We start from the raw sequence: 12,451 nt of genomic DNA, 5'->3' as shown, positions 1-12,451 counted from the left end.
AAAATTGTAAAGAAATGAATAATTTTCCTATGTTTAAGCTGATCTTGGTAATAGCAACAACAACACTATTGTGGTGTGGTGACAATTTAATAGATGGATCTGAAGGTCAGTTTGAAACCATCCTGTTGTCTAAATGAATTTATTTTTTAAACTGAATGGTAGATTGATCAATATTTATAATAACTATTTCACAAATTATTTTGTAACTGTCAGTGTTGACAATTATAGAGTGAATGGTGAGGGAAAAAACAGAAAAAATAGAAGCCAGAGACTGCACCTGAACATGTTAAACGGATTAATCCATAATAATTCCGTTAAAGATAACCTTTTATTTTTGTAGATTGTTTTGTCTCAGTACTGAAGAATCGGTGGCAGATCTTTTATCGGTTTTATCTTCTTTGTTCTCATATACTGTAAGAAATATTTTCTCACATTGTGTTATTTTAACACAAACTCAGGTTTTTATTTATTTATTATTTATTAGTATTTTGTTAATCTTGGTTTTAATTTCTCTTTCAGAGGCTCCCTCCTCAGGGATGGCTAAGAATGGGTACTTCTATCAAGAGATGGGTGAGTAGATGTTTGTAGGAGTTTGTTCGTGTGTGTTTGTTTGTTCGGCACATGGCCGGGAGGAGAGGTGTGAAGGTAGAGTTGGGAGTTAAAGAAACTCCTTCCTACAATTTTTAAAGCATGCCCTAATTTCTGACTTGCAGGAATATTCAAATTGTAACATTTCTGAATTTCTCATCAGCGTCGCAAGAGAGACAAGTTTTCTACATCCTGTTCTGCTGCATTAAAGCAAAATCCCTCGTCTTGTGGCTGGATAATGTTGTCTGTAAAATAAAATGCATAAAATTTGTTAGTGCAAGTAAAGCTTGTGGCATGTTCAGATATCTCAAGTATTTTCTCATTATACCATTTCTGAAATCACTATTTATGTCATCTCTCTCTCTTAGTTCAATTCAAGGGGCTCTTGTTTATACGTATGTAATTATAACAAAGTATGGGGGGTATTTTCAATAAATTAGTTAATTTGTTCATGAATAGGCTCTCAGCGAATCAAACACTTATGAATATGATCAACCACGGTGCTTTGAGCTTGAAAGAGCGAGCGAGAAAAGGGAGAAAAGGGGAGCGCCGTCGTCGGGGAGAGGAATATCCTCTCGCCCGCTCACCGTAGGTCCAAGGCGGTAGAGTCAATGAGCACACATGGATTAACAGCCCCCTCTCCTCTTCAGCTTTACATAGAGAATAATAGAGGGAAGGATTAGTGAATAAATGAATAGATGAAGAGAAAGATATGGAACCGATAGCCACTCACATGCCACATTCAGCCAGAGAACCGAGAACAATAACGAGCTGCCATGTGTGGATAAATCACAGCTTCAGCCACACTCTGGCTACACTGTCACATCTGTGGGGTATTAAACCCTAAGAACACTGTATATAACAGATAAAAAGAGAGAAATTAATGGATTATTGATGGTTTTTGCATTGTAACTGTCTTATTGGTGCTGAAATATCAATTCAGATATAAACGAATGAATTAAATGTACAGTACAGCATATTAAATATGAATAATATATTACAATATAGAATACAGTATGCTGTGCTACACTGTTATCCTGTAAAATTTACAGAAAAAAAACAAAAAAAAAACGGTTGCTCTGGTTGCCAGACATTCACCATAAAAATACAGTGACAATATTCAAGTATGTATGTTTAACAACTTATACCCGTATATTTCATTAAGATATATAATGTTAATATACCAAGCTACTTAAAGCTATTCTGCTTTTTACCTTAAATTGTACCAGTAACTACCATACTAATAATAGGATGTAAAATAGAAATCCACATGATGAATCAGAGTTTATCATTTTATCAAAACTGAGAAAAAACTAAATTATTTGTATAAAATATAATGATATGTGATTTGGGGGAATGTCTTTTTACTGTTTTTCACAATAAACTATAGAGTAATTCAGGTTTTACTTTCAAAATGCATTTGACAGTATTTTACAATTACATATGTGATGTCAATCTGTATATAGAGGCTGGTGTGTGTGTGTATGTGTGTGTGTAAAAACATATGTGTTAAAAAATACATATAGATTGAGGCTGTTTGTGTGCGTGTGTGTGTGTGTGTGTGTGTGTGTGTGTGTGTGTGTGTGTGTGTGAGTATAAAAATATAATACGTGTTTAAAAGTGTATATAGATTGAGGCTGTTGTGTGTGTGTGTGTCTCCCTCTTAGAGCAGAGGGAGAGAGAAGAACACGAGGAGGGGAGCGAGGAGCGAGAGGAGGGCCAGGACTCTCCCATCCCATCAGGAGATGACATTCATCTCTACGGCAACCAGACACACCAAGGAGGAACAGGTCAGTGAATTTGTGTGTTTGTGAGCGAGTTCAGGGTGGGATGGCAGTTAGACCCAGAGCTGTTGATTAGCTCTGGAGATGCTCAGGTTAGCAGGTCAGCTGTCGCCACGGCAACAGTCTCAGGTGTGCTGTGATTATGTCGAGGCACCCCCCCCCCCCACCACCAAACCCACACACGGTGACAGGTCACCTTTTGTCACTCAAAACCACATAAGTCTTCTCTTTCTGTCTTCAGTCTCTGCAGGAAAATGTAATCAAAGGTGACAATTGGAAAAAAATATCCATTTTAATTTACTCATATGCAACCCAAATAATTGCTATGAAAACCCTGAGAAACATAATTTCAAGTTGTCAAAAAATTGACTTTTTTTTAAATCATAATTTCTATCTTTGTGAAGTTTTTTTCTGTTTTCTGTTTTGTTTTTGTTTTTTTGTATATATAAATGTTGCTGTTTATTGATTTAACTCTCATTTTAAATCAGATGGGATGCCAGCAGTACTGGAACCACCAACTGACATTTTATCCAGAAAGTTGCCAATAAATTTGTCTAAATCCATAATGAAGGTTCACCAGGCAGCACAACTAAAAATGTATTTACATCAGGGGTGCCCAATCCTGTTCCTGGAGATCTACCTATACCTGCAGAGTTCAGATCAAACCCTGACCCAACACAAGTGCTTCTGAAGAATATAATTAGCTGATTCAGTTCTGTTTGATCAGGGTTGGAGCTGAACTATGCATGAAGGTATAGATCTCCTGGAACAGGATTGGGCACCCCTGATTTACAGTATTTAACAAAGGTCACACAAAATGAGGAGAAATAATAATATACCACAGTCAAAGACATGGGATTAAAATTCTCAGTTGACTGAATTAGCCGGGTCATTTTTACAGCAGTGTATGAGAGAAAAAACACACAGAAAAGATTAAAATCACAAAATGTGTCAAGATGTTTAGCTAACATCCTCAGATAAAACTAGTCCTGTCCGAACAGAGCTCTTGTAATCTCTTCTAAACCCATACATTGAATGTGAGCCGCATCTGAAAAAGGTGTGTTTACACAAACTTTAAAGTACTTAAGTACCAATGAATCATATGCTCGAAGGTTGATTGTTGACATTTATATATGTATATAAATATAGCATAAAATGTATGTTTAAATATCACCGCCTATTCAACTTGACCTTTCCTAACTCTGGTAAGCTGATCACAAATCATTTACATATTAGAAGATTTATAGTTGCAGTAGCAAAAATATACTGTTTAATAAGCACCAGAAAGAGGCTGGAAAATAGCCATGTAAAACTAGAACTGTTTTTGGTGCAAGAAAGCTCAACTAACATTATAATTGGACTTCAAGTAGAAAAATATGTTACAATATAGCCCTATTAAATTTGTTTGCTTCATTTACTGTTTTGGAAACAGAAAACATTTAAACTTTATAATTTCCTATGGATGATGTAACAAATCTATTGTTAGGGTTGCTATTTGCCCTAACGCGCTGCTGCTGTTGAAAGTGAGCACAGTTTCAGTGATATCAGTAGACAGGTGACCCAGAATCAGACAAGGATATGTTCTCTCTGTTTACTCAAATACAGTTAGTTCTGTTTTAAATTCTCTTTTCTGCATAAGTGACTCCTGCTGTGCATTTGGTGGGCTCACATTAGGATGAGTGGGGTTTGTTCACATGTTGTCTCATCCGGTCTGATGTTCTGTCATCCTCAGAGCACAAGCCGTCAGCACTTGTCTAGATTAAAACCAAATTCCACTCCTCTGACACTGCTAAGAGCTTGAACTGTGTAGGATGCATGTATGTGTGTGTGTGTGTGTGTGTGCGTGTGTGTTTGAATATTTATAAACCATGGCCTCCAAACATTTCGTTTTAAGTTATAATTCCCCTGATTTCAGCAATTGGCTGGACCAAACACTCTGGCACGTTATTTAGCAAACTGCTGGGTTTTTAATGCTGCTTGATTGCTGGGGGTGAGGCAGAGGTGAAATAATTACACACCACAAAAATAAAACAAATATTCCCTAATATGAATTCAGATGATGTCTAAACCACTGGTTTTCCTAAAGTAACAAGGTCCCACACCAATCGATAGAGTTTTAGGAGGCGGCATCTCTTTGGCCACCCTCGAGTCTGTTGCGTTATTGTTGAAGTCTTATAGCATACCGTAAATGTGATGGGAGAACAGTGAAATACATACTTCTTAGCAGCACTACTATTCTTTCACAAAATGTTTTTGCCTGAATGGGTGGAAATGGATGAAATAATGCCAAAATAACAGCTCACCCACTCTGCCATGACCACTTTCTGTTGCATTCAGATCAAAATGACTTGAAACAAGCAATGATCTGTGAGTTTTTAGTGACCACACAGCTTGGTGAAATTAAAAATTCATCACCATGCCCACAACCTTCTCCACATTATTTGTGCTTACTGAGGATTTTTTTGAATGCACGTCAGTAGTATACACAGTAATATACAGTAAACGTGCTATAAAAAAAAAAAAAAGTGGTTCTTGGGATCAGTAAGATTTTTTTTAAAGAGAAATCATTCCTTTTATTCAGCAAAAATGAATTAAATTGATCAAGTGTCAGTATAGACATTTATAATGTTGCAAAAGATTTATGTTTCAAAATAAGGTTGTTCTTTTGAACGTTCTGTTCATTGAAAAAATCTGGGAATGTATCACTTTTCCACAAAAGTATTAAGCAGCAAAACTCTTTTCCACATTGATAAAAAATAAGTTTCTTTTGCACCAAATCAGCATATTAGAATGATTTCTGAAGGATCATGCGACACTGAAGACTGGAGTAATGATGCTGAAAATTTAGCTCATAATTTCAGAGTTTGTTTTGCTTGTTGATAGTCCCTAATATAAGTTACATTTCCAAATTTTCCACTCACAAACTAAGAAAATATGTAAACTTCAATGAAACATGAATTTATATTAGACTAAAGGAAACACAGAGAGGGGCTTTGCCTCCTCGTTTCAGAAGACCACAGGGGTGAGCATATGTCCGACTATTAACAGCCTCCGGCAGATCATTGATGCTGTTTTGATTGGATGTGGTTTTGAGAACTGGCTAATTGCTGAATTCTCTTTGGATTATGGTTTGCTTGAGCTCAATTAATGCTGCATTTTATCTCATGTTAATACAGTGGTTTTGAGTTTTACACCCAGCAACTCACTGAGCTTTAATTGGGTGCTCAGATATTGCGGTGCGTTTCAGTTCAACATGAGATGACCTCACATAATTGTTAAATGTATATTGTGTACTCGTAAACATCTGAACATACAGATGACAACTGGAAAAGTGATAGAAGGACAGAAGGATTGAAGAGGAGAGAATAAAAGAACCTGTTTCACATAGTGACTGTAAGCCATTAAAAGGTTTCAGAGAGGTTATATAACCTTATTAGTTTAACACATAGACTTACCTCTTATTAAAACCCAAAGTTGTCCTTTTAAAGTGGTGCTTTTATTCTCAATTTTCCCCTTTTAATCCCAAACCCATCCGAGGGGCTGTTTAATCTTGGAGTTAAGGCAGTGGAGGAGTCAGCCGTGGGTCGTGGTAATCCTGCCTGCCCTGAATATCTCTTTCCAGAGGCAGGACTTCTTGCAGGTCCACGCGCACAGAACTGAGGGATTTCTATTTGATAAAGGCTGTCTGCTTTATATAATCTCTATATGGAGGAAGACTTAGCATGCAGCCATCATATGAGGGTTGCAAGCTGAACCCGCAAACCTGAGTACAATACCAAACATGAATTAAGCAAATAAAGGACAGGCAGGGACACGGGAACACATGCGTTTACACGAGTTTATCCTGCCCCTTCAAAGTTTGGATGATACTCGTGATCCATGGAGTATGCTGTGATGTATTTGGTGGTTACTAATAAACAGTGTTGTGGGAGTGATATTTTGTTTTGTATTCAGGAACTGAACTCATTTCATAGCAGATATTTGTGATGTTGGGTTATATTGAGGAGATCACAATAGGGGCTCTCTGATGCAGAGGGATTTTATGTTCACTGTTGCTGTTTTTTTAAAAACACTTTTATGCTATTAGAGTGTTTTCTCTGAAACCGGTTGTTCTTAAAAGCTGCTTTATGATGGTTGTTGTTCTGGCACACATCATTCTCCCCTTAGGCTTTCCCATTCTCTCTTTCCTACAGAATCCGATGTCCATGGCTGTGTGCTGCTTAACACGTCTCGAAGGGTGAGACTTTTTCATTACCACTGTTGGGGAAAATTTCTTTTAAAAGTAATGCATTACAATATTGTGTTACTCCCTAAAAAAGTAACTAAATGCTAATTACTTGTTATGTTACTTTTGCGTTAGTTTATCTTATCTGGACTGGGCTTGATTGTTTGGTTTTTAATAACAAAAAAGTTTTATTTATGGTAAATGTAAAGGCTCTTTCACACCAGTGAAAGTTAAATGAATAAGCCTCAGGCTAAAGGAAATGCATATTCACGCCTGTACAGTTGAGGGTGCGGCTCAAACAAACATTTCATCTGTGCTGCCATTCTGGATTGTAGAAAAATAGGAAAAGAAGGTTCAACTCTTATTTCACCAATACAAAATAAAAAATTAAACACAAATGTGAGGTTTATCTGAAGTAATTTTTGCTTATCAGTATGGTTAAATTGGATCATCAAAGGTCAGCAGCAAAGACATTGCTTAATAAATTGAGATTAAATACATTAAAGTATATTTGCGTAATTTAACATTAAATTAGTGTAGGTTTGCATAATTTTCTGAGTTTGCATTTCACTGTTTCGATTCATTTTTAGAAATACTGAATTTGATTTGTGCAAGTGAAATTAGTAAATGCATGGGTAAACTTATTTAATAAGTCAATAAATTGGAAAACAAAGTATCTTTCATTACTTATTTGAAAAGAAGCACCTCAGATATTTTGTTGTAAAAATAGTAATGCATTATTTAACTAATTGCTTGAAAAAAGTAACCTGATTACGTAACTCACATTACTTGTAATGCGTTTCCCCCAACACTGCTCATTACATCCACATGCCAAACATATATTATTAAATGCATAGTCCCTGTCTGAAGTGACATGCACACCTGTGACTGCACATTAATTGAATTATATTTTGATGTCTACATACAGTGGGGCCCAGGAGTCTGATATATATATATATTTTTTTTTTCATTTAAGCATTCAAATAAGAACGTTTTAGTATTTTTTTTAACAGAGCTTATGAAATGAATTTGAAACAAAAAAAGATCATACTGCATAACACGATCATTAGGTTTTACTTAATACTACGGCATTCTGAAATTCCAATTAGTTTACTCTTTTTTTAAACTATTTACACAAACTGTTATGCTAACAATTTAATTTGTAATTAATAATATGGTAGTAAATTAGACAAGAATCCAAAATCTAAGTATTTCTCAGACTTTTTGAACCCCATTATATGTACAATAATATCCCATTCATACATTTAAAATACAATGCAGTTTGCCATGGCTTATTGTTTTAATCAGTGTTTCTAAGATCTTGGATAACCTGAACCTATGAGGAAATCTTTTATTTGCTTTTTTCTAGGAACATAGAAATTTCTAAAATGAATAAACTGTTTCAAATTATGTTGAGCTGTAAAATAGAACAGCTGCTAGAAATTACTTTTGTGTTGAGCAGTAATACTTAGTCACAAGCCATTGTGATGTGCAATGTGTGAGTGAATCGTTCTTTTGTGTCATTTCCTTTTTAGTGATGCAGTCAAAGTGATGTTTTATTAATATACTTATGATTATTGTATATACATATATAAAATATAGATAAAAAATATGGTATCCAGCATTATCAAATTATTAAAAAAGTCATTGTTTAAAAAAATATCAGAACCCTGTTTAATATTTGAATATAAGAAAGTTGTATACACTTTGTAGACATTTTTAGCATTGCTTGCATGTTCCTCTATGTGTTCTCTCAGTATGTGAAGCTGATGAACTTCGAGGAGGAAGTGCGAGCTCACAGAGATCTGGATGGGTTTCTGGAGAGGGCCAGTATTCTGCTGCACGAGGACGAGGCCTCTCTAGATGATGTGTTAAAGACAATGCTCCGCCACGTCTCACAGGACCCTCACACCGCTGAGCCCGGCTGCAACTTCGAGGAGATCATGAGCTCCCTCTTCACAGACGCTGGGTCACAGGAAGTCAATGGTGAGTGTGTTTGTTTCTATTTGTGTGGTATTTCATGAAAAGCTTATGAAAGGTTGCTCAGTACCTCAGAGAGTTGATTTGACTGACACCTCAAAGGATATAAGCACAACAGTTTGACGTTAGTCAATGTTATTTTAATTTAAATTGCTTTATAAATCATAATACAGATTTTACATAAAAAAGGGTCTAAAGAATGAGTAACAGAGGGAACTGTGCAGAGACAGAAGGAAAAAGAAGTTTCAGCAATAATTAAGTCCATTTCCCATCCCTGCTGACCCAATAGCTTTGAAACTCACTCTAGGATGTGTCAGAGAGATGACCTGCTCTGAATGACCCCATAAAGGGAAGTCAAGTGATAATAACACTCTTCTGTCCAGTCATTCACACATTAGACTCACTGGAATGGTCAAGCCTTCCCAGATGGAGTTGAATAAAATAGAGACGAATCACAAAAGTTAAGCTGAAGGTTGAAAGAGCTTTGAGGCAGGAGCGGCTGGAAGAAAAATACAATATCTATGAAATATAAATAAGTACAAATTAATGTATAATTCAATATTGAGTACATAAGATAATTAAAATGATTGAATAGTTAAAGGTAGGGTAATTTCGGAGGGGCAAGCAATAGCAAATTAGCTTTGAAAGCATTAGATCTTCAGAGTGCCTCCTTCAAAATACATGAACACACACAGCAGAGTCTGCAAAGCGTCACAAGATGTGTTAAATTACCTCATGTCTCAAAGCACATAACATTACAATAATAATGAACGTAAACTACTTACAGAGCTCTTACTTGTACCACCTGACTGCTGCAGATTTATTTTGTTGTTGATAGTGTTGACATAGAAACGCATAAATCCGAGTCTGAGGATGTGAACAGCTCCGGGTAGAACATCACGGGTTGCCATCTCGTTATTACGGTTACAACATGACGTGAACGCAGCATAAGCTCGTCGTTTTGGTTCAGGAGGAACTGTAAAAAGCGGCTGCTGTTTGTTTGCAGCGCTCGGTGACTGTCTACAACTCTGCATAGCCTTACAGAACGCGCTGATGACGTCATGTCTGTGCGAGCAGGGTGCACAAAGGTATGGAAATACATATGTTGACAGACAGGTAGAACATCGTATCATTGCATTTAGAAGAACATTCTTTTGGTCCTGAGACTTCCACAGAAAATATATGTGGCAAGCAGGAAGGGGCCGGGAGCCGTGGAAACGGAGTGAGGCCGGTGGCGCGAGTGCTAATGAGACTGTACTCTGCCCTCCGGGGGGAGGAGGGGGCGGGGGGGTTAAGGGCAGACGAGGAAAGAGAAAAAGAGACGGAAGGATAAGGAGAAACAGAGACGAAAAAAATCTTGGTCGGGTTTCCATAACACACTGCCATCGGTCCTCCACCAGCTGTGTGAACTCCTTCGCGATACCTGGCAGTGGCACTAGATATCCCTCGCTGGATGGAGCTCTAACTCCTCCGATGCCCGGTTGACGGCAACGAGTCCCCTGTTCCTTACTCCTCCCCCATCATCGCGGATGGCAGCAGGCTCTGGCCTCAGCCAAACAACAGCGACTCCTCCGCTCCATCTCAGACGGCAGCCGCCCCTCCACAACCCAGTCGGCCCGCAACAAGCTAGTCCATCCCCCTGGCAAATCACTCGAGCCCACCGTCTCGAGCATCCATGGCGTTAGAGTCTGCTCAGCACAATGGCACCACAGATTTCCCACAGCGGCGAGGACAGCATGCGTAAAAGTCACCAATGCTCTGCTGATTTCATAGCTGAAAAGTTCCAGACTTTCACTGGCATTAATATCAGCCAGAAAACTGTGCGACGGGAGCTTCATGGAATAGGTTTCCATGGCCAAGCAGCTGCATGCAAGCCTCACATCACCAAGTACAGTGCCAAGCGTCGGGTGAAGTGGTGTAAAGCACGCCACCACTGGACTCTGGAAAAGCGGAAATGTGACAAATCAAGCTTCTCTTTTTGGCAGTCTGATGGGTGAGTCTGGGTTTGGCAGAGGCCAGGAGAACGTTAACTGCCTGACTGCATTGTGCCAACTGTAAAGTTTAGTGGAGGAGGGATAATGGTATGGGGCTTTTTCAGGATTGAGCTAGGCCCTATACTCCCAGTGAAGGGAAATCTTAATGCATCAGCATACCAAGACATTTTGGACAATGATATGCTTCCAACCAAAGTCCCTTTCAAGGAAAATCTGTTCATTTGGCGGCCATATTTGCAATGCCACCGGGCAGATATTTCAGGCATCCAAGACCAAGTCCTATCTACTTAAATGAGGGAATCCTGAAATCTCAGAAACTGCTGGCCAAACTCACATTTAAATAACATATTTCAAATCAGCAACTGAATCTGTTGCTGAACTGTCCCATAAATGTTGTTTCTTATGCTCAAATAGTGTTCAAAAGCTTATCTTATAGGTTGGATGAGCCAAAATGCATGTACAGTCCGCTTGTCTCAGAACTTAGACTGTTTTTAGAGCAACTGGAGCTTCTAATGGCAGCTGTGGGGATGCGATAACTTTACCAACTGGCAATTGGCTCATTTATTTACAGGTGGGACTTATTCCGCCATATTGCGCTTTGCACTTTCTTTTTCTAAAGTAGTTGTGGGAAGAGTTTGGGGAATACCTTTTTCTAGTCCAGCATGACTGTGCCTCAGTGCACAAAACAAGGTCCATAAAGACATGGTTGGATGAGTTTGGTGTTAAAGAACTTGACTGGCCCACACATAGCCCTGACTTCAACCCCATCAAACACATTTGGAATGAACTGGAATGGAGATTGCGAGCCAGGCCTTATTGTCCAACATCAGTGCCTGCTTTACTGGATGAATGGGCAAAAATTCCTACAGAAACACTCCAAAATCTTGTGGAAAGCCTTCACAGAAGAGTGGAAGCTGTTATAACTGCAAAGGGAGGGATCAACTCTTTATTAATGTCTATGTATTTAGATTTCAATGTCATTAACCTTTAACCATTAACCATTATCCTAATTTTGTCTATATAGTGTATTTTAAATCATGCAGGTGACTATACAATGAGAGTGTTTTTGGCAAGATGAAAGCTCATCTCTTGATTTATACACGTTTAAAACCCCTGTATTTACAGCGGGTAAATTTTCTTTGTCATCTCTTATGAGAGATGAGGGTAAATGAAACCTTTCGCTTAGAACACAGGTTGCCTTATTATATGATATAATTGAACGTCTTTGTTTATCACCCCTGATAATTCTCACCACTAGACAATCAGTTATTTTCTATCCTGATGATTAGACGTGTACTTGTTGCTCACAGATTCATCTGATACTTTTTTTCTAAAGGATTTCTTAAAATAAAATTCACTCTAATAAATAGTCTTGACAACACAACGTATATAATCACACAGCAGCATGCAAATCTATCGGGCTGCATGAATGTGTTTTCCCTCTGAGATTTTCACAAGTTGACAGCATGCTTTTTTTGGATTGTATTGATCGTTTGCAGCTCACAAGTAATCTCTGTGTTCTTATCATCATTGCCAAATTCACACTGAATACACACAGAATATAACTCGTTATCCTATTGCACCAATTAAGCCCAGCCCTGGACTTTTTCTGTATCGCCACTTTGATCCGGACTAACATCGCACCTAATTTGTACTGCCGGATTGTGTGAATGGTGAGATGTAAATTATGGTTAGTTTTTTTTTTTTTTTTTTTTTTAAGTCTAAGGATGATACATTCTCTCTTGTCCCTCTGTTGCTAGGATACATAGCTCACATGTGAGCGAGAATCATATTAATGATATGAGCCTGGGAACATGCAAATGAACTGATGTGTTATTGGATTATGAAATGTGAATGTCATGAATATGAAAATGTATGAT

The 12,451-nt window shown here is 37.9% G+C and overlaps 1 protein-coding gene across 10 annotated transcripts in view; it reads left to right on the top strand.

Moving 5' to 3' along the window:
• slc4a11 (solute carrier family 4 member 11) overlaps window positions 1-12,451 on the top strand; it is a 56,521-nt gene that overhangs the window by 16,031 nt on the left and 28,039 nt on the right. For 5 of the 10 annotated variants that reach the window (XM_084391198.1, XM_084391192.1, XM_084391197.1 and 2 more), the window contains 4 exons: window positions 520-570; window positions 2,256-2,378; window positions 6,566-6,609; window positions 8,355-8,583. In XM_084391198.1, the coding sequence (XP_084247324.1) occupies window positions 537-570; window positions 2,256-2,378; window positions 6,566-6,609; window positions 8,355-8,583 (430 nt within the window). In that variant the 5' untranslated portion in view covers window positions 520-536. Of the gene's footprint in view, window positions 1-392; window positions 414-519; window positions 571-2,255; window positions 2,379-6,565; window positions 6,610-8,354; window positions 8,584-12,451 lie in introns of those variants that run through there. The other 5 variants (XM_084391194.1, XM_084391200.1, XM_084391193.1 and 2 more) reach the window with 2 other exon arrangements.

Source organism: Rutilus rutilus (assembly GCF_951802725.1).
Source record: "Rutilus rutilus genome assembly, chromosome: 20".
In the NCBI taxonomy this organism is placed as follows: domain Eukaryota; kingdom Metazoa; phylum Chordata; class Actinopteri; order Cypriniformes; family Leuciscidae; genus Rutilus; species Rutilus rutilus.
Note: the sequence above shows the minus strand (reverse complement) of the source record. Positions and strands in the feature narration are given on the sequence as shown.